Genomic DNA, 23,574 nt, shown 5'->3' on the forward strand with positions numbered 1-23,574 from the left:
AGGTGAGTGATTCAAAGTCTGGGTCACCCACCACGTCGTAACACATAAACTAGGGAAAGTTTTTGCTCCCCACCCCAGCCTTGTCCTAGGTTATACAGGTCTCACCAGAAAGCAGCCCTCTTTGTATCGAAGCCTCCACTCTCAGGGTGCACACGATACAGTTTGTGTTAACAAACTGTAGTACATAAACCAGTGAAATTGGGTGCTAACGCTGAATTTTGCTTTGGGAATATATTTGTCTTTGATTTTATCATATATTTTTCAATTAAAAAAAAAATTCTTATAGATTTCTTTCTACAGACACCTGCTAAGATTGTTTCCCATATCATAGAAACATAATAGGTCAAGATGCCATAGGGTTAAAGAGGGAAAGAATTTAAAACCCCAACAACTCCTGTTCTGCTGCACTGTGGAGACATAAAATTCATGTGTTACATCTGCATTGAGAAAAATTGAACTGAAATGCAGAAATTAGAAGAACAAAATACCGGCAATCTAATTAAAAAAACAGATACAAGTCATTACAATACAGAGAGAAAAGTCAGGAAAATAGGTAGAAGTAGATTGTTTCTATATGATATTGATACCTAGATCATACTGAGGTTTTAGGTTTTCTGACTTTTGTTAAATTTATAAAATATTTTGTTTCATTTCTAAAATGGCCACAGTACTGACTTTACCAGAATCAATCCAGGATTAGCCTGAAGTCCTGCCAAGCTAATAAGGAGTTACATTGTTCTAAATTTTCATGTCTATACTTTCAGTGAGTAAAGTTTTACATGTACAACCTAGTGAAGGCCATAAATCTATTCTTTTAATTTTTAATTAATACCTCTACTAAACTGAAGATCATTGTTCTTTTCTGAGAACAGCAACAAGATAATAAGGAATATGAGGAGCTGAAGAGCACATTTTTAAAAAAAAAAAAGAAAAAAAAAAGAAAGAAGATCATCCAAGATTATTCTAAGTAAAAAAAATAAGAAAAAACAAGTTTTACCCTATACATTTCTACATATTAGTGTTGGGTCTTGTAATTTTTACTTTACAGCAGCTTTTAGGCACTGTGTAGAAACTGAAGACTGCATACATAGCTCAGATTTTGGAGAATAAGATCAGGTAGGTGGATATAAATCATACATTTAAGAAAAGAAAGAAAAAAATGAAGGAAAAGACAGGACTAAATGCTACCAAACCTACCCGTCTTCCTTCTAGAAACTTAAGAGCTGTGCCAATGTTGGCAACCCAGTGAATTCTCTTCAGCTGACGTCCCTGCTCACAAGGCTTAAAGAGAAAAAACAGCATAAACTCCAATTAGATTTATACTATTCACTGCAAAAAATGAAGTTCCAGATTATTATAAATGCCTATGTACATACATCTGATTTATTTGTAAAAATGTTCCTTGAAACAGTCAAATCGTATCTTTGCATATACCAACAGGGAAGGCTGACAGATAGAGGGGATGTAAATGTGATACTTTGATTATAAAAAAGTTATATATATCTTAAAAACATCAGGATGCAAGCTGTCAGCTTCAGCCTATAAACTTCATCAAATCACAGAACTGTTTTTCTTATGTAAAATAAACTACTACTATTTTTATACACAAACACACACACACAAATATATATATATATATATATGTATTTGAGAGAAGGCAACATTCTCTCAGTAAAATGCTTTTGCCTGCACAGGAGATGTCAAGGTGGTTGCTGCTTTTAAAAATCAGTCTACAGTGAAGACATTTTACCTAGAGGATTTTTATCCACACTCTATAATACCTTACTGGCAATTAAAAAAAACAAACTATGACATACCCTCATTGAACAATGAATTTTGATGAACTTCAGACATGTAGGCTAAAAAAAGACTGGAATCTTTGAATTAAATCAAGAACATATCCTAGGCTTCTAGTACTCTACAGTGGAATGAAATTTGCCACTTAATCTTATATTGTAATGCAAACATACAACTATTATAATTTAAATTTGTGATCATAAAATTACAAATGGATTTAACAAAGTCCTGCTACAGATTCTGAAATTCCTCTTGAAGTTACTACTAACATCATAGTCTCGTATACATAACCTTTAAATTAACCAGACATTGATCTGGTTCTGTAATATGTCTTGTCTTTCACTAATTCATATAGGCAGGATACAATTCAGTGAATTTCATTGTAACAGGAACCATCATTAAAATTCTTTTCCTGTTTTACCACTTCTGTTTTGCCACAAGAGGGAGACGTTCTGTTTTATACTAACAAAACAGAAATGGGTATATTTAACAGAGCAGAAACACACTTCTAATTACAGCTTTTTTCACATCTTACAGTAAAATTGCTCTTGCAGTCTGAATTCCTACCTAATTTTGGGTATCACCTGCAATCAAAACAGAGGTGAAATATGAAAAAGAGGCAAAAGTGTGGCACTTGCAAATTGCCTACATGTGAAGGAACAGGTAACATCTGAACCCTACAGTAAGCTGAATGACAGACTTGGCTCTGGTCCTTCAGATGCTGCCACCTGATCTGCGAGCTGATTTGGAACAAGTGAGAGTCCATGGCCTAAAACACGTTTGCTTTTCTTCTACATCACATGCACAAAACTAGCCTGGCTCCCAAGAGGCACCCTACTTGCCATGTACACACTGCAGCCTCTGCACACCACCTGACTGTGAAAAAGCTATTTGGCATCATTTAAGGTTCTTTACAGTAGCAGCACAGCTGTCAAGCTAAATGGATATAAGACCCCATGAAATTTGAGGGGCTCACTTTTTTTCTTCAGAAAGACACATGTAAATTTAAGCAGAAAAGACTGTCAGCTTTTCTTCAAGATGTGTAGAAATAGCTTGCAGTTTAGATATTGCTTATGTCATAGCAACACCCAGATGAACTGCAAAGACTAATATAAAAAAGCAATTTTAATGGAATACTAAGATGAAAATAATAGAAAATGCATAAAATCAAGAATGTCAGTCTGTAATAATCTTTTTTTTTTGTAACCAGATAGACGACTCTACAAATAAACTTATTTTGCTATGTTACAGTAAGGTTTTTAGATATAGAAACATATTGGAAAATTATATCCTAGAGAAGTTATGCAACTGTCATATATTCAGATGGAAGGAAGTTCTTACCAGTTTCTGCCCTGAAAGAACTTCCAAAAGGGCAATTAGCATTACCCCATCTTTGATATCTTCAAACAGGTCATTCACCAGCATGGGAGGATTGCGCTGAAAAGGGAGAAGACTTCAGATATTATAAAGGCTCACCAGCATTACATCCTACTTCCTTTCAAACAGAAGCACAAAGAGTGACTGGTCCACTTCTTCATGTTTTATAATGTTTAATATCAATGTGTCATTTAACTATTGCTTTGCCACCATATTGTTTAACTATTTAACATTTCTGGCACAGGACTGTAACACTAGATGCTTTCTGCCACTAATGATAAAATGCAAAAATCTCCTGCTCCCTAAAACGACCAAAGAAGCACACCAACTGCCTATGAGTCTATAAAAGATGCACAACTTACAGATGTACTATTACAGTCACATTCCAATCAGCATATTTTGCCTAGTGTTAAGTATGTCAGAGAAATTTCACTTTCTCAGTCTGAGCAATACAAGGAGATATATGAAGGGAAGACCCTTAAAGCAGTGTAGCTGGTTGAGCTATGCTGTTACTTTCTCACAGCTGACAGTTGTTACACTACGTTGCTCTATTTTTGCTCCTCTCCTCCCGGCCTTGCAGGTTTCCAGTGCTGTTAACACTGTCAGCCTCTACTTACAACAAATTGCTTTACACATGTCTTTACATTCACAAACACAACAATGAAAACACTTAAAAAATATGTAAACAGATGATGTTTTAGGAATTTTGATTAACAAGGTCACATTATTAAACTCTGATCTTCTTAAATACATTTCAGTTTGTGGAACTGTGATACTCATCTGGCCAGTACTTCAATGATCACAGAATGTCTCTTAGAAACAAAAAGTTTAAACTTGGTCCAATTGAAATAAATGAAACAAACACCCTCTAGCTTCCATGAGCTTGTCAGCATTCACATACCTGCTGATTAACATAAGACTAATATTCATACCTGCTAATTCACTAAAATGACAATCACACTACAAAATTCTTAAAATTACATTAGGTTTAATAATTTACTTTCAGGGTGCTTCTGAAAAAAAGATTCTTGTACAACAATTTGATCTAATATTTCTGCTCTGCAGAAACATAGATTTGAAAAGATGAAACTACCAAATGAAGCATTGCTCTTAAACATGTAAAAATGCTATAACAAACCATAAGAAAGCAAAGGTTTCTAGTTTCCAAAATAAAAACATCCTGCCTTCACTGTTCAGTTTGGATGAACAAATATTTCAGTGAGACATAATTATGGCACAAAGTGGAAGAAAAACTCCTCTGCTAAAGCAAACTTCACCTAAGATTTGATGTGCACCAATAGCCACAATAATATAAGTGCCTATTTTATTGTGTATATAACATAAAGAAGCATTTCAGTTTATTACAAGGGTGTATTTAATAACAGTTCTTTTGTATGTCCTAGCAATGCAATAGATAATAGATCATGTTCTTCCTTAATATAACACCACAGAAATGAGTGGAGCAAACAGGTCACTGGAGATTAATTTGTCCCAGTCTTCCATCACAGGCAATTGACATAAATACAATTAATTTTCCTCACCTTCTATGCTACCATTTCCTGTTTGATGTTCGAAGCCGCTTTGGTTTTATTATCATTACCACATGAAACAATACTAAAGAATTACATGCTAAAACAATTCAGCAATAAAGACAAGAGGATTATAGCAGCTGCCGTCCTAAATCCAACAGGATGTGAAGGCCTGAAAGATCTCACCACCTATCTAAATGCCCCAGTAGTGAGGTTCGCCTCTTGAAATTCACTCTACAGTAATGAAGAGACACGGGTTCTTACAGCGGGCAATTTAGGATACATTCAGATTGAAGGGTGAGATTTACAGTGCCCCATAACCCTGGTGCCCATAAGGTGCCTGCCAGATGACCTGTTTGAGCACAACACAGCTCCCTTTCAGCTTGAGCCTTTGCTCTCAAATCAGGGTACAGGCCAGAATTTGCCTCACCCCAAGATGAAGTCAAGTTATCTGAAATTCATATGCAAACCAAGTCTGGGAAGCACCTCTGGTTTCCACAGCGTATAGCTTCACACTACAGATAAAACCTCTGATCACCCGTGTCAAACTCTTGCTCTCAACCACCCTTCGCTGGTCACTCCTCACTGACAGAAGTTACAAAAACTAGATTTGCACCCTAACCAAGGCATAGTACTATGGTAAGGCAGTGAAAGTATCCCTGAAGTCATCATTCAAGTAAATTAACATCAGACTGCCAAAAATGTTCTCCACAATACACTTTATAATATAATGTTTTTCACTGTCCTGAAGATGTTAACACCTACATTACAAGGAGGTAAGACCTGCATTGTGTTTCATAAATCACTTTTTTTTTTTTAACTACTCTCGGCACATGGCATAGAATTTACCCTATCATTATGGCTCCAGTCTCTCTCAGAAGATGGAATGTGTTATATTTTTAGTGGCATATACAGTAGATTCCTCTTTTACATAAGAATTCCATACATAACAATCTTATCCCCCATGTCGATACAATTCAGGAAGATACACATACACTAGCTGATACGGAGAAGTTCATACAGCATTTGTTGTGTATGGACCATCGTACAGGATGGCTCAAGCTACTGTTTGACTGTTTTTCCAGGCAGGTCCTCTACTGTGATTAACGCAACATCTTCTGCTGGAATGGATAAATACCTACTCCTTGGCTGCATATATAATAAATGGAATGAAAGGAGAAAGTGAAGCTATACACTCCTTGCTTGTTAGCCTCCAGAGAAAGGGTGTTTTTTTAACGTATTCAGTTAAAATCTATTGAATACTTTTTATTCTAGCCCTATTCGCTTAGTTGTCTTAATGCTCTGACAAAATACTAACTGTAAATTGATAAAAGCAGGGAAAGAAAACTAACTTAAAATTGTGTAATCTTGAAAATGTTGAATGTACTCCAGGTTTTGGTTTTTTGCATGTAAATGTGTATCTCTAGTAATGCAATCAACTACAATGATCCTAATACACTGTATTTTGAATGATGGAAAGCTTGTGCAAAGAATGTAATGAAATAATTTTTAAACCAGGAAAAAAGAACATTTAAAAAGTATATGAAGTAACCTCTCAAAATCCTATAATACTAAAGAAAAGCTGTTATTTATAAACTTCCTGAACAAAATTCTTCGGTGTAACTCAGAATATCCTTCAGTGAACCAGCAGACATTAAATCTACAACTTATCAGCTCTACACTAAGGTTTCACATGCCTCAGTATCTCATTTTGGTTTCTCATAAGCTTCTTCAAGAAATCAAAATAATACTAATGATATGCTACATACTGCATTGCATGTATTCTGTTGAACACTCATTTATTGCAGTATATGTAATCACAGTAGTTTATAGTGACAATGACATTTAAGAACAGTCATGTCACAAAGAGAGATGCACACTCAGAACAAGTAAATTCATGTGCTCTGTAGGAGGAATAAGAATTCATCGGGAATGAATCTTAAAGGTTAATGAACCAGATTTTTTGCATATTAAATATTTATTTAAATAAGTGTTTTTAGACTAGATCACAAATGGGAACTGATGAGGAAATGATTTGTTTAAACTTGCTGCTCTTACAAACTTATCTCATTTGCTGTAGTCTTCAGGAAACATTCTGGATACTTTAAAGAATTGAACATTGGTACATATGAAAATTATTAGATGGACAAGCATCAAAAAAAAGATTTATAATAGGCCTGCAATCTCTAGACGTTCCTCCTCTGACAGAGTAAAATAAGTTTCGTAAAATCCAAACCTCAGATATGGAACTAAAGTATACTCGCTAAGCTTCCCACACTTTTTCTTGCATTTCATTTCTCATTTGTATCTTTGCTAAGGGAATCTTTTCCTCATACCCTGTACTTAACTTCTCCAGTTAATAAATCGTACTATACAAACAACGGTATCTGAATTACAATGAATGCCAATGCAAACATTGGAAACTACCTTTTGCTCCACTGGTTTTCAAATAATGTTTAAAAACTGCTAAAAAGTGTGTGAAAACCTATCCACATGCACAAACAGGAACAAATCTATGTAACTACTGAATTTGTCTCTGAAGGGAAATACATGTGGAAACAGGAAGGAGAATGTGAAATTTCAGTTACTCTGTAATAGCTGGCCTACTCCTCTGCCCCAATTTACTTTCTGAATCCTTAAGCACATAGGTTTTCATAAACTACTGTTAATGACTATTTCATGACTGAAGTCTGAGGGACTCAGCCCTAAGTTTTACATGATTCATTTTGCCACACAAATTAATTTCACATTCACTGTTTAACTTCAGAGGTTACATGCAATACTAGTAAAAACATCAAGTGACTATTGCAGCAAAAACCTGCCAGTTAGATTTTATTCATGAAAATCATGCAGTCAAGATGGACATTAGCTTAAATTTTTTCTGGGTCAGTGACTAAGATACTGGGAGCCTCTGTTTTCCCATTTGAAAAAGACAAAAAGACACAGAATTACTTAATTCAGTGATGAAAACTGGTATGTTCTTGTATGAAGACCAAGATACATTCTAAGAACAAACTACGATCACTGCCAGCATTGTGTGTGAGAGCTGTAAATCTTGATATACCCATTTCTTTTTCTTCCTTTCTTTGCTATAAAACATATCAGTTTGCAATTTCAAAAGCCTTAATGTAAGATTTAGTGCCCAGGTTTAATTCAGCATTATGAAAACATTGTGTAAGTATAATCAAAAATGTTCACCCATTCTTAGTTTCATTTTTGTTTGATATCCATTCTTTACTTTTTGTTGTTGTTGTTGTTGATGTGAGTATCCTTTTAATGGAAATAAAAAAATGAATATGTATTTGTTCACTCTATTTAATGAGTTTACACTAATAGTTTGGTGAGTACAAATACTGAAGGTATCCCTACACCTGAGAACAAAGACATTATTTGACAGGGTTAAACCAATTTACAGTCTGTGTTCCAAAGCTTTGAAACTACTGTTTCCCAAAACTTTCACCAAACATGACAAAGGCAATAGAAGATGTATGCCTCTGTTTTACAGAGGCATGTTTTCATTCTTGCTTACTCATCTAACCCACTATATAAAAAACCAGCATAGGCAATGAAATAAAAACCATTTAAGTAATCGCTGTTCTGAATGGATGTAATGTCTTCTTTTTGAAATATCTGGTCTAACTTTATTCTGCATTTTAAACTTAAGACTTTGAAAAGATGCCTCAAAAGATACTCAGAAGCATATTCAAATTATTTCTATGTCTATGAAGGCTGAGACTGAGAGGAGGGAGGTCCAGTTCTAAAACCTTAGAGAAATATGAATACAATGCAATTAGAAAACTTCTTGTCCTGTTACACATACATATAGTATCATTTATCATCAGTAGAACTGCACAGATGCACAAAAATTAAACTGGATGGCCAGAAGTTAGATCCTGTTCATTTGCTAGAATGTGACCCAATTTCTGCAAGTGGGTGGCAGAGAAAAGAGATGATTTCCAGTTGCTGAATTTCACCAGAGAATCACAACAGATTCAGCTGGGGTTAGAGAGCTAGTCAGCAGAGGGATGGATGCAGCCTATTGCTAGCAGCTGATACAAAAATGAAGCTGCATTATACTACCTGCTAGTTATCATACTTGAGGCTCTTTCCTCTGTGTTCCTTCCCTGTGGGACATTGTGCTGTGGGCACAGCTTGTGCTACGGCTGTTTTATCTCAATCTTTCTTTGAGGTGTCCCATAATTACCTGATACCAAGTCTGCTATCTGTCTTCAGCTCGTGAAAGAACATACTTTTGATTTAGGAAACATAATTTTAAAAAGGTAGCATTATACTGTAAGAGCAAGAGAGAATAAGAACTTCGTACCTCTCTCCTACTCCCCTTCACAAAGTTCAATGAATAGAATCATAGAATCATTTAGGTTGAAAAAGAACTTTAAGGTCAGGAGTCCCAGCCATTAACCTAGCACTGCCAAGTCCACCGCTAAACCATGTCCCTGAGCACCATATCTGCGCATCTTTTAAATGCCTCCAGGGATGGTGACTCAACCACTTCCCTGGGCAGCCTGTTCCAGTGATTGACAACCCTTTGGGTGAAGAAATTTCATTGGTACCATCATTTCATTTACCTGTTTTGTTCTTTCTTATTTATTTGTATCCATATTCTCAAACCTTACATTTAGAAAACCAAAAATTATTTTTTTAGTCTACTTGATGAATTTATTGAATTAGTTTGTTTCAATTAGGGCATGACTTTTTATAAGAAAACTGTATACTGAGATTTTAAAGATCAGCAGTGAAGAATCTTTCACTCGTAGCAAACCCTGACAAACTGTCACATCCTGCTTTATATTCCTAAACTATTAGTTGTTGTTGGTTCTACTTAACAAAATCACATCTGTTCCACATTTCCATTTCTTACAAATAACTACCCTTCAAAATTTCAGAAACTGCTCTTTATTTAACCCTCCTTTGCTCTACTCAACCAACACAGTATAAGGATGAAAACTGCCTTAGCAGCGTTTCCTTTCCTTTGCCATCAGTAAACCCATCTTCGAAATGCTACAGTGAAACCCCATCAATCTTTGCTTAGAAAAGTAATTTCCCCTGGTTTTGAGATTTCATGCAGTTACCAGTACTTTTTCAAAAACCTTCAAACTCATTCATGACTGAATGTTTCTGCAGATAACTGTGGTGTTAGGTACACAGATACTTTAATTTTTAGGTTTTTTTTCTTACTTCCTACTACTACTTTTTCTATTAACAATTTCACTAGATTAGTAAAAATGGCAAGTACTAAAATTTCCTCCAAAAATGAAAGTAAAAAACCCAAAGTCTTCCAAGAGGAGCCAAGAAATAGAGAGCCAATTTGAAGTAAGTTACTGTGAATTTTGAAGCCTGTATATATTAAGTCAAATTCAGCACAGTAATTCTGGATTGATAGTGAGAAACAAGGACATAATTCAAATCACCTTCCCCTCAGCTACTCCTTTTTCCCCCAGGCTCAACTTCACTCCTTCGCTCCCAGCTCCTCTAGGTCACAGCGGCACACAGGGGTGGGGAATGGGACTTGGGATCGGTCCGCAACATCTCCTCTCTGCTGATGCTTCCTCCTCACGCTTTTCCCCTGCTCCACCATGGGGTTCCTCTCACAGGACACAGTCCATCAGACAGACCTGCTCCTCTGTGGGTTCCCCTCTGCAGGCTGCAGTTCTTGTCAGGAGCCTGCTCCAGTGCGGGCTCTTAGGGGAGTCTCTGCTTGGGCACCTGGGGCTCCTTCCCCCCTCGTGCTTTCACCTTGGTGTCTGCAGGGCTGTTTCTCACATTTTTTCCCTCACTTCTCACTGCCAGTGCAGCATTTTTTTTCTTTCTTAAACACGCTTTCCCAGAGGCACCATCAGCTCGGCTGAGGGGCTCAGCTGCACCCTGCAGCGGGCCCACCAAGGCCAGCCTGACCCAGCAGTGTCCGTCCGGCACGGGGCAGCCCCAGCCGCTCCTCACAGAGGCTGCCCTGCAGCCCGCCCTGCCAGTGCCTCCGCACCTGCACCCCGCCTGGCCCTACATCTCCTTCCGTGTTACTAAACCCCAGTGTAACTTCATTCCCTTGGACAGTCACAGGACCAAATGCAGAAGCCTGTATTGCTGTTTCTTGGTTGTCAGTGTTAGCTCAGCGCTTCATGGATGTTCCTTGCTAGGTACCGTTTTGGAAGGCGCTCCACATTTTATTGGGTTCAAAGACAAGAAAGTGCAGACAACACTGCCTAAAAGTGGGTCTCCTTCTTCTTCTTCTCATTCCTTACCGTGTTTCAAAGGCCTGCAGACAATGGAGATGCTACAGCTTTCCAGTTTCTTCTGAAATAATAAAACCTGCAACAATCTTTTATAAGAATCAAATAACCTAAATATCAAATTTCTGGGTTACAATTCAGAACATGAGTGCAAGGGGAATCCTGTGCATTTCACAGACCCACCAGTATTTCGCACAGCTGTGATGAACTCAGAAAATGTACATCCCATTTTCCAAAAACATGACTAACAAAGATTTAAAACTTTAAGCTTCAAAAACTTAAAAACTTGAACGGCATGGGTCACTTCTGTTGACTTTAATCTCTATAATCTATAAACAGTGCTTCTCCTGTGGCTGTGTAACAGCATAAATGGGAAGCAAAACCAGCTAATCTGTATACCTGACGTAGGCAGCAAAGCAAACTCGCTAACAGCCATCAATAAAAGTATCACAGAAACAACATTCCTGTTAAAGGGTGAATTAACACAAAACAATTACCACAGGGTACCTCATGTAGCTAAAAGTGAGTGCTGTGGCTGGTTACCTGCTGGATTTGTATGCATTTGATTAGCCTTTACAGTATCAGGCTAATTAAAGAAACACATGCCTAGATGACATAAGCAAAAGGTTTACCTGAGCTCTCACGACCCGACAGGACTAGCACAGTGGGTGGCATTCACAGCTCAGTCCAGAGCAAAATCTCTTAACGGAGCTGCCACCACAACTTTGCCTCTTCCCAAGGATTAGTGAGTTACTACCAGTAACTTATCATTACATGCACACACACATACGTATATGTAACAATATGTACACATATCTACTTGTCAATTATTATTAGATATTACGGATCAGTTATTAATGACAATATGATTAGGAAATAGAAGAACATGAGCTATTTGTCTCCTCTGACACATGTTCACTGCCCACTTTGCTAACACTTTAGCAAATACTGAATGTCTTTCCATGTCAGTTGAAGTGCATGGAACATACACATAGTACTAAAGTTCTGCACTGCACAGGGGCCTTTTCCAAATTGTTTCAAAGCAAATAGGGGGGACAGACCTCTTTCCCAGTGAGGATCCACTGTCAAGAAGTCTGGAAAACAACCTTGTTCTTACAGTTGAATTTCACAATGCCAGTGCAGTTCACAGTAAATTCCTTAGTTCCATTCCTCGGTAACGTAAATAAATGCTGACAGTCTCATGACAGATCATTATATGGGCTTCCTGGCTCAGCTCTGTTTATTTTGGGGGGCATTATTAGCCAATTCCTTGCAGAGAAGGTAATCCAGTGCTGTTACAGCTATTCGTTGCTCAATTTTCAAGTTCATTAATCTTCATGATTGGAAAATATGCTTTTCAAACAGCACCTCTGGTGTTAAAATATTTTAATTTACTGGACTACTTGATAACTATGGTTAGAGCTGTGCTGTGTGAAAACTGGGGAAAGCCAAATTAAATCTCACTGCTTATGTTGTAAGAAAAAACTGGTACCAATTGTAGCTTCGTACTTTTAAAATTGTGTGTAAATCACTGTACTTATTCTGCTAAAACCAAAACAGGAGGTTTTGGTTCTGGTAGATGAAGCAAAGTAGTTTAATGATAAATCACAAGATAGATCAGATAATTAATTTAGCACTGGATTCATGAAGCACTATTTATGTTTCTAGCCAGTTCAGGATGCCTCTGTCTAACTACACAGCAACTGACTCAAGTTTTATTCAAAAACAGTCTATGTAATCAGGCTAATATTTCTGCTTCATAGAAAGGAGCTTCAAATATTTCCTCTGGCTGAAATAACAGCTACTGTGCTACCTTTCAGTTTTGGCCAAAGGAGCTGGGTGGCTGTCTACACACCACGGACACTGCTGCAGCTGACTGCGAACATGCTGGAACAGATTAATCTTCTGTGGCGTACAGATACCAGGGATGCCTTTGTAAGTTTATGCCATTCTGCTCAAACAAATCCAACATATTCTATACTCCAGGGCCCGTATAGGCATAAAAAAGTTTCGATTTAAAACCACATAAATTTAAAAGCCATATATTACCTTAGCCAGATGAGTATTGATCCATTTTGTGAAAGTCCGTTTCTGCACTGACTCTTGCTCATCTGAAAAAAAAAAGGAAACCAGTCTGATTAGACATTGCTGAATACTTTTGGATTTACATGATGGAATAGTAATATTGCCTATTGACAACAAAACCAGTCTGCATTTGCCAGAAATGCCACTATATTTTTTTAAGACAGTTAATTTTGCCTGTAACTACCCATAGAAAATATTCATATTCTTACAATAATGCTCTGACACTTGTGTATTTGAAGAGTTTCACAGAAAAATTCAAGTTTAAAGAGTCAATGACCAGTAAGACACGATTTCAAATCCGAATGCCAAGACAAATTTGACTTCTAAGTCCGTCCTATATTTACCCAAAGTCTGAGCAGCAAGCACTTCTCTGTACTTTTTCACTAGAATCCATGTGTCTGATAGTTAGGTTGCTTTTACATAGAAATTCAGCTAGGGACTTTGAAAAAATACTCTTAGCATGTATATTTTAAAATGGTTACAATGTTGAATTAAAAATTTGAAATTGCATTATCAAGCTTATTTGTTCTCTGGATGACCCTACTAGGGAGGAGCCACTTTCTATACTGCTACTTACTACCTCCCTTAATCCTGTCTTGAAGCACTTGTCTGATTTACAGTGAATTTCTCTGATTCTCAGATAGTCCCTCAGGGACTGTTGCCAGCTGCATAGACAAAAATAGCTCCTGAACAAGCTCCTCCAACTTCAGCAGCCAGGGTCATGGCTGCGGAGGGAAGAGAATCACAGCACCATCACCAACCCACAAAATACTTTCCCTTCCTTGTGGGGAATCAGTTTTGACACATGGAATAACTTCACAACAGGGACTCTCAAGTATTTATATTGAGATTTTTCTTTCAAATATAAAGTGAAATACCTATTTCACTGAAAACAAATGATGATTTTACCATCATCAGTTCTGAATGAGCGCCTTCATTTCCCTACTGAAAATCAAAATCAATAAAATTGCTGTTAAATATTTACTTTTTATAAGAACACATCCATGTCCCAAAAACCTACAGATGGACAATCTAATTTTAGTTACTGCTTTCACTTGTACAGTAGTGAATTGTGATTTGATCTCTTTCACATCTGTAAAATTAAAAGGGAATATTCTTTAATCCCCTTTCAAGTTCTGGAATAGATAAATACTAAGTTTGATGCTCTACTACTAATAATAGGCTCCCTGATTTACACTCATGCAATGCTCCTCCGCAACGAGGGTACATAAAGATACAATTTGCTACACAAAATGCATCAGCAGAAATGTTATCTGAAGTGGGACAACAATGGCTCCCTGACCATATACGAGCTTCCAAAAAGTGCCTGTGCATTATGACTTGGGGATATTTTCTTTACATATAAATGACATCTCACATATAAGAAATACCAGGGGAAAAAAGATACATATGCTTTCCAGCATCTTTTGCTAGATTAGCACACTTCATGCCTAAGAAAAAAAATTTGCATTCTTTCCTTTTCTTTTATTTCATTGGCCAGGCTCTTACATAATTTTCAAAACATTCATTACATTCACAGAATCTACTTGTTGCACTGGCAAGCAAGTTAAGAAAAATATCACTCAAAATACTACATCGTGCTTCATTCAACACTATTTTTGGCAGGGGTTATCTTGACTTTATGTGTAACAATTGTTTCTACTTTCTGAAAAACAGACTTCTTGCGGTATTGTTTCTAACCATGAACAAGATGTTTCCCTTGTGACATACAGTAAATGTCAGCTGTGCTCTGACAAGCAATTACATATACAGGAAGCACAAGTAATTTCAATGGAAGCACTTGCACACTTGAATCGAGTTGTGTGTGAGCAGATATGGGGATGGAGATCAAGTGCGTACAGAATCAGTCCAGCTCCGGCTTCATTTACATCTCTTGTAACTTAAAATTTCCCAGCAACCCCAATATGACAACAGCATGCCAAAAGAAAAGAACTGGGCCTTCAGAAGTCAAACTTCTAATGAAAGAAATGAGTGAAAATTATTCCCTAATCTGTAGTTCCAGTGCATCCTGGTGATTTAAGAGCGAGCCTTCTGACAACAACTGGAAATCAGAGAACTAGCTCCCAGCTTCTAAACATTTACCAGCAGAAGACATACTCAGTTTCAGTCACATTAACAAACAGCAGAAACAGCCTTTCAGTATAATCTGTTTCAAGGGAACTTATCTGAGCCATATATATTTTATAAGCCCAACAGCAACTAATATAGTTTCCTTTTTTTTAGCACTTATTTTCTATGGGCTTAAAAGGAACAGATTTTAGTGCTGTAAAACCTATGTCCGAACGTAACACAAGCAGTGCACTGATCTCACAAATTCCATTATAAATATGCTTTTTACAAATTTCCCTGGAAGCAAAGGTGTTATTTTCATTGAAATGATGTAAATTCTCCACAGAGGTTCTGTTTATCTATACCCACAAGATGCATGTGTCATGTCTTACACTCTCCCGACTTGCAAGGACTGCCAGCTCCTTATTTGCACCACTTACCCTGCTGGTACTGAAAGAACCAAGGGAGCAGATTCAACGACGTACTGTTTTTGCCACCAGCACCTTTGTAGCGAGCCATAAGCCCTGCTGTTGCTGCTGCTGCTGCTGCTGCTACTCCTGTCTCATGTAGTGCCGTGTTTCTTTAGAATACAGCCAGGAGTAATTTTTCAAGAGCAATCTGATTTTCTTCCTTCAATGGAAATGCAGGCCTCTTACACAAATCCCTCTACCTGATCTTACCAGAGAATTCACATGAAGCGAAATCTTAAAAACATCTTCATAAATTCTTGCAGAGATGCAACAGCCAGGCAAATCCAGCTGTACTGGAAGCAGCAGTTCTGCTGGTCTCACTATCATCATCCTTCTCCACTGTTTTCCCGTGGAAAGATTTTATCCGAGCACCAGCCAATCCGCTAGCGGAAACCTCTGATGTCAGGAGTCTGAATAATTCATCCAGGGACTGGGACAACCCAATTACACTGCCAATATCCTAAAGCAGCAAGATGTGTGGCTGCAAAAAGCAATGCAGTCTTCTCACCAGTGCTTTTGTAAGGAGATAGTGCTCAGTAAGCATAACAATGGCTGAATGGCATAACCCTTCAGCTATAGGTACAGGTTGTCATACCTTAAAGGAAAGCAGCTTTCAAAAGCAACCACTTCATCACTGCATACTCTATTTAGACATGAATGTCCTTCAGCTTTATAACTGAAACAGTGAAGTGAATGCAATGAATCTGCACAGACATGTAGGCCCCTTTGCTTTTAATAATATATTTGAACTGCTGTACAAGGATGAAACGTACATAAGGATGCACAGAATTTTGGGGGGGACTCAGATCACCCTGAAACATACCCAAATTTCTGATAATATGTAGTACATTCATTAAATCAGAGCACCAGAGAATTTGAACAGACTGTGTTTTGCTCTGGTAAAATGAAGGCAGTTATGAAACACTATGTGTGGAGATTCATGTTTTGTTCACCCACAGGGGCTAACAGAGTAAATGAGAATAAAAGGCTCACTTTTATTATGCCATTACAGTAAAAGTGTCATTTTAGAGGTCGAATTCAAAATTCTGTTTTTGTAAACCAGAATAACTTTGACAAGATCATTCTACACTTGAAAGAAATGTTGCAAGAAAGTTTGGTTTTATTTAATCTAACACCTTCCTTTAATTGGCTGTAAATATCTCCATATTTTTATAAGCCTTTTCCCTAACAAAGCACCACCAACAGACTGCATTTTAGGTTGTCCAGGAAAAAAAGACAAATGTAATTGGATATATTGACTTTAAAACATTTAGAACACATTATTTTGAAAGAGGAACAAAACCAGTCATGTATCTTCAGACAGTTACGGATACACTGATGAAATATTCATCACGCATACATATTATAATGACTAGTATCATGCATATCATATATATATACATCAAGACACAGACAGTAGTGGCATGCTTTCTAGCAGAGCTTTTCTAGAAACAGGCTTCCTATGCTGCACAGTCCCTGTCTGCCAGCTGTGGAAGCAGCCCCTCTTCAGCTGCAGAGCTCTGTGTGCCACAGGTGTGTGGTACGCAGCAACAGATCGCACTTGGAGGACCTCGTGCCTCAGATGCTTGGGGATCTAGTGGTGGGAAGGTGGCTGTACTGCAGGGTTGCAAACACAGTGTGCTGCTGCAAGGTAACACAAGGAAGAGTCTCATGGACAGAGTGAGAGATACAACAAAGTCAAGTTCACGCATGTCTAATAAAAGCATCTTGATTAATTCTCAGTAACCTAATATTGTGGACATAGTTTTGTTTCTTACTTTAGTGAAATTCAACCCAAGTTGCTCTCAGATGCTCATTTTCAGCATCCTTTTTATTTATCTTTGGTTTTGGTAGAGCTGTCCTAAAACCACCAAGGAGCTATTTGTTTTGATTTGTTTTCCAGGTCTTTGACACCTTTAGGTATACTGCTAAAACAACCTGGAAGTGCAGAAAAGGGTGCCAAACCGGCTGCAGTGCTTCAAGATGTCGCTTGAGAACACAATTCAGCACAGAAAGCAGCAAACAAACACCTGCAGGGAAATTTTGTTTGGTCAGCGGTATGGCATAAATTCTCTGAAGCTTTCAATAAGATATGTTATATAGCAATTTCTGTCTTCATTAAGAACATTCTTAACTTAAAGCAGCTGTAGAAAAGCTTGCAGAGTCAAAGTAATAACATGGAGACTCTACTTAGGTAAAAAGCAGTATTTTAAGCTAGTTTAATCAACACCTCCGTAACAGATGGATTACCCCATTTAAGAGCACTGCACAGAGGCAATGCAGGCTCATTTCTTGTCCTTTAAGTCTCCAGTCAATGTTTTTTATGGGACAATCCCAGGGCTATTCTGCTTTTTAAGAAACGAGAAACAAACAAAAAACTTTGGTAGCAGTTCTAAGGCTAATACATTGTTTGTAAGCTGCTAAGTTTAACAGTAACACTACACGCTTTAGGAAGAAAAAAGGATGAAGGAGCAACGGGCAATGGGAGAAAAGTAAGAAAGAGGGAAAACTTGATTTCCACAGCCACTGCAATGCAGTTGACAACAAGACTTAGCAGTACCGATACAAAAAGATACAAAGAATGGGAATATAATTCTAAATGCCTCATGCATTTAGGACTTCCCCATTTTTTATATTTTGAGAAGAAAGACAGGATTTGTCAAAGTGTGGCCTTTGGATATATGCCTCTATTGAATGTATTTTACCAGAGATGGTAAGACAGTCCCATTAACAGATCTGTTATCTAAATGTCCAAGCTTTGAGATCTAGGTGCAGACACTAGCTGTAGCCTGCTCCGCCACTGAGCACCGGTTTGCTGCCCATCAGTTTCTGTGGAAAGGAAATCTATGCACCAGGGCTAGAAGGCAACCAGTCACCCTTGGCCAGACTCCTATGATGGGGAAAACGATGGGGACTGGCTCTCTGGGTTCTGCACTGGCATATACCATTGCTCAATCTCAAAGTAACCTTAGTATGGTGGTTTGCGGGCCAAAGGTTATATGTCATTCGGAAGAGTGGAAGTAGAGAAAACACCCCTGCTGACTGGTGGAATAGTTACAGGAAACTGAAGTGTGGAAAAGCAGCCTCACAGCTGCAGAAACACTGCCTGCTGTGCAGCATGCTGCTGGACAGCAACTGGCACGCTGCTGAGAACTTTCTGCTGTCTGAAATCTATTTACAAAACATATATTTGGATTTCACACGTTTCTTACTTATTCCCTTAATTTCTAAGACAGAGGAGGTGTCTATCCAGCCGCTAGTTAGAAAGATACACAGAATGATTCAATTCATCACCCAAAGAAGCTTGCATTTTAAAAAATATTTGGGTTAAACAAATACAAACTAAACAAATCAATCTCTCTTCTTTTGTTCTTAGTCAATTTATTCTTATACAAGCACATTCACCTGTCGGTGTCTCTGGAAGCACTCGCTGTGGAATGTGCAAGTGGTTTAAATTTCTGAAACCTGGAAACCCAAAAGTTTAGCCAGCTCCAGAGAGTGTGTGCTTTCACTCAGCTGTTGGCTCCATCTCACAGCAGCACTTAGACTATCACAGAATATGTTTATATTGTGGGACTTGGGAGACTTCCAGTCCTTAACTCTAAGGTCATGCCCTGTTGCGCCCATGTTCTCACATGCACATGTCAAATGTTCCTGCTCCATCCAGACACACATTATTTCCCACTTTCCTGTGCTCTGGTTTTCACAGGAAGGAACACTGCACGGTGCACTGATATAATCTTGATCCTTAGAAGCCAGGACACAGCCCGGACGTAACTGTACTGCTCGTGACTGTTCTTCACTTTGATCAGAAGGACTTCCCTTAGCATTTGGAGAAACCAGTAACAGCATCATTTCTGCTATGGATTGAAAGATGTGCCCAAAATATCATTTTTATGACTTTCTGCATCTTTCCTGTGCCCAGTCCTTGCAGCATACTTGCTCCTGTTTTGTGTTTTGAGTGACTAAAAAGAAGAACTGTAATTAAATTATTCTCCTCCGTATTTTGCCTGGATGGGCTGTATTTTGTTCTTCTCCACATGCAGAAGCAGAATGTATTCAGAACCAATCAATGAATGTATTTGCATTTTATGTTTACTGCATTTCTGCCTGTGATGCTGCACTACTGTTATTCTCATAATCTCCACTAACAGTTGTCTTAATCTCCATGTGGCTGTAAATGTATTACTTACTTTCATATTATCTGCACTTGACTGAATACAATCAGAAATGAAAAGAACATCTATTAGAAAACCAGTATGTGCTCACTTGATTAGTTTTTAAAAGCAGTATTCTGAAGAAGCTATTAACTAAATCAGGATATTCAACATTTGAGGTAATTATGTGCAATGGCCTCAGTTCCTTCCAAAAGAATCAGGATTTGCTGCTCTACAGGTGCCTGTTTATTCACCACTCTGGCATGAGTGACAATGAACTCAGTGTTCACATGAACATATATTTTCCTGGACCAATAAACGAGGTGAAAACAGACTGATACAAATGATCAGAGTCAACTTGGCATTTGTTCTTTTAATTACTTATCTTCCTTCATTGTATACTTAAAGAGATGGTTTGGATGGTGACAAATCAGCTAGAAATCTAGAAAATCCAGGGAAGTTCATTAATAACTGTTCTACATTGCACTCAAATTTCAGTCCATCCATGCTAATAAATAGCCAGTTTCAGAATGAATTTTTCATAAAGACTTCAAGATTTAAAGACAGTGACGAAAAATCACTCGCCTATAAACTGTATCTACTACAGTAGCATCTGCAATGACCATAATTAAAAAAAATAAACAAATATTTGTAGTTTTTTCAGTTCACTGCAGTTCTGCACCTGGCATCATGTTACTATTTACACATTTTGCAGCAGTTCTTTCCATTGACACGAAAAGCTTGTCTATAATAACCATTTTGTGTTGTTGGTCCACTCCCCTAGAGGTTTTTATAAAGTCAGGATGAATGAATGAAATGTAATTTTTAACAGAAGTCTTAAAGACAAGCAGTACTTGCATTAAAAAAAACAACAACCAACTTTAAAAATGTTGAAATCTATTCAGATCAGTACCTGTATGTCTACAAGTATTTTTCTTATGTTAGGGCTTTTAAGTAGCCATTCTACAGTCAAGAAGGGTACTTAACATGCCTTTATAAAAAAAATACATATGTGATCAGATTGAGGGTAGCATATGTTTGAAAATTGAAAGCATAGGCTCTAATTCCATCTTTTACTCACAGTATGGAACTTACATGAACTCCTAAAACAATGCAGGGTTTTGTTTTCCTGAAGCCAACCATGTCAGGCAGACAAATTACTATAACAGCGTCCACTGATTTTCCATAATTTGCTAATATCATATGATATTAACAGGACTGTTCACAACATTAAGCACTACAACCTGGAGAGATTGTGCAAAAATGTCTAAATTTGAACTTGAACTTTTAATGTTGCTATTTAATAAGCCACAGAAACTTAAATCCACTGCACCAAATGCATTGCATAGAGCAAATTTCTACTACCGATGGTAAGATCACTATTTTTCTATGCCTACAGTGCATTCAACAGCAGTGGAAAAAATTTGACTCAGACATGAAAGACCTCAGAATCTACTGAAATAAATGAAAACAAATGGAGACATACTAGGCACATGCTATCCAAGGGATTAAACCAGGTTGTAGGGGTGCAGCATCTGTAACTTACACTCTGCAGAAAACCAAAATATACATAATGATCCTTGTCTTACAGAAAAGACAGTCTGTCGAGGAATGAAGGCAGTGGGTTGATTAGTATCCAATTGTTGCAGCACAATCAAACTAGTAGGCTGCAACAAGGCTTTACTGTTGGTCAGATTCTACTGTCTGTGCTGTAGTTCCTTCCTCCAGAGGACAGACCACACTACTGCTCCTCCTCCACCCAACCCCCTCCCCCACCATCCTCAGGGCTATTTAACCACTTAGTGGAACGAGCTACAGCTGCACATCATCCATGTCAATCAACCCACTGCCTCTGAGGCAAGGGCACAGCTGCATGTTATCCATGCCAATCAACCCACTGCCTTCATTCCTCTAGAACAGTCTACAATCATATTTCAGTTATGTTTATGCCTAAGCTCAGTGAAATGACAATTGTTTACTAAAGGCTTACAAAAATATAGAATCCTCTGTGGAAAATCTGGGCAGTTTTATTGTTGAGATAATTTTCACTATAGTTACACATATTGTAGACATGAAACTCTTCCAAAAGTCTACCAAAGGGAAAGAACGCAATTACTATTTTTGAATGCCTGGAGGCATGATAATTTTAGATACATTTAGAATTAAATTATGAATTTTTTGCTCACCCCTTCAATTATTTTCAACACAATAGGTTTAGTATTAGCAGTAAATGACAGAGCTAAGCACTGAAAAGGTGGCTACAAACAAGACAGAGACTCTGTCTTCACAAGAAGCCACAGGGCAACGGGTAAATGTTGCAGTGGGGAGGCTTCATCTTGATATAAGAAATATTTTTTTACAGTGAAAACAATCATTCACTGGAACAACTTCCTCAGGGACACGGTTAAGTCCACATCACTGGAGGTTTTCAAGTTGCCTATGGATGGGATGTCAGACAAAAGGTCAGACCACATGGTCTTTCGAGGATGCTTCTAGCCTGTCCTGTTCTTTGGCTCTATGATTTTATGAAAACTTGTTCTGTATTATTAGTAGGAAATGTGCTATGTTACTTAAAACAGTCATAATAATTTCTCACTATATTTATAAAATTATGCTCAAGTATCTTCCAAATCAGGTTCAAATCAGGACCTTACATATTAATTACTCTTCCAAGTGTGAATTGTAATAAAAAAAAATACATATAAGAACATATAAGAACTCATTTCTGAATCAAATGCTAACTCCTATGTTTCATTGTTCCCGGAATAACACAAAAAAAAACCAACCCAAAACAACCACAAAGAAATAAATCTAGCATATCCTGCTCAAACAACTTATTACTTAAAAACATTCCAGAAACAAGATGATGGTTGGTGTCTATGGAGGTGCTGAAGAGATGTTAGGAGTGAAGAACTGCCTGCAAGCTGTATGTGCATACATCTTTCCAACAGAGGTCTTGTACAAATATAATGTGGCCTCAGATCACATGGTTACTCCTTCCACAGCCACAACCATCTGCTGTTTCTGAATGCCAGCCTTCACAAAAGACTTGAATGTACTTTGGCACATTCACAATGGTTTCATACCTTCATCTGATTGCCTCTGTCTGTCCAAACAGACAATCACTCGTTTAAAAAAATATACCAGTGATATTTTAAATGTGATACTTCTCTACAAGTAATACATGACAAATTCTGCCACTTCTACTTTGAGCAGTACCAAATCAAGAGTCGTCCCACAAAGCAAGTTACTGTGCAGGTAGGTAAGTCAAAAACAGGACCACTTTCACAAAGTAGCTTCCTTGAATGCTGATGTAAGTACGAACAAAGACTGGAGTTCCTCAAAGACTAGTCTAAGTGTAAATCTTTATATATTTTCAGCCATGATTTTGGCAGTACTTATAAAGTTGACCAGTGATCCATATTTGGGAAAAACCATTACAATGGAATCGGAATATCTTAAAAATTAAAGAAATTGAGCTGACTGAACACTGGAAACAGATAACTGTTACTAAGCATCTCCAAATGCAGGGCTACATACTCAAGGAGTAACATGAATTTCTGCTGTGAGGTGGAAACTGACTATATATAAACCAAACTAGAGGAAGACATGCTTTTGTAGCTCTGCTCAGGAATGTGTACGCCACTAAAACTAAAACTGCGTAGATTGCTTACTCTCAGAAAGACCATAATTGCTCTCTGTAAATATATTAGAGAAAGGAATGAGCACCAGAAAAGGAAAAACCTCTTTAAATTAAAAACTATGCAAAAGCCCAAGAGCAGAAGGCTGCGATGGGATATGACTATATTTAGGCTGGAGTTAAAGGAACTTTTTCTGCTTCCAA

The 23,574-nt window shown here is 37.6% G+C and overlaps 1 protein-coding gene across 14 annotated transcripts in view; it reads right to left on the bottom strand.

The window, feature by feature from the left end:
- SYNE1 (spectrin repeat containing nuclear envelope protein 1) overlaps positions 1 to 23,574 on the bottom strand; it is a 330,006-nt gene that overhangs the window by 262,903 nt on the left and 43,529 nt on the right. For all 14 annotated transcript variants that reach the window (XM_040598155.1, XM_040598156.1, XM_040598152.1 and 11 more), the window contains exons 3-5: positions 12,998 to 13,059; positions 3,139 to 3,234; positions 1,198 to 1,281 (exon numbers count right to left, since the gene is read on the bottom strand). In XM_040598155.1, the coding sequence (XP_040454089.1) occupies positions 1,198 to 1,281; positions 3,139 to 3,234; positions 12,998 to 13,059 (242 nt within the window). The remainder of the gene's footprint in view (positions 1 to 1,197; positions 1,282 to 3,138; positions 3,235 to 12,997; positions 13,060 to 23,574) is intronic.

The sequence above is a fragment of the Falco naumanni genome, chromosome 6 (genome assembly GCF_017639655.2).
Source record: "Falco naumanni isolate bFalNau1 chromosome 6, bFalNau1.pat, whole genome shotgun sequence".
Lineage (NCBI taxonomy): Eukaryota > Metazoa > Chordata > Aves > Falconiformes > Falconidae > Falco > Falco naumanni.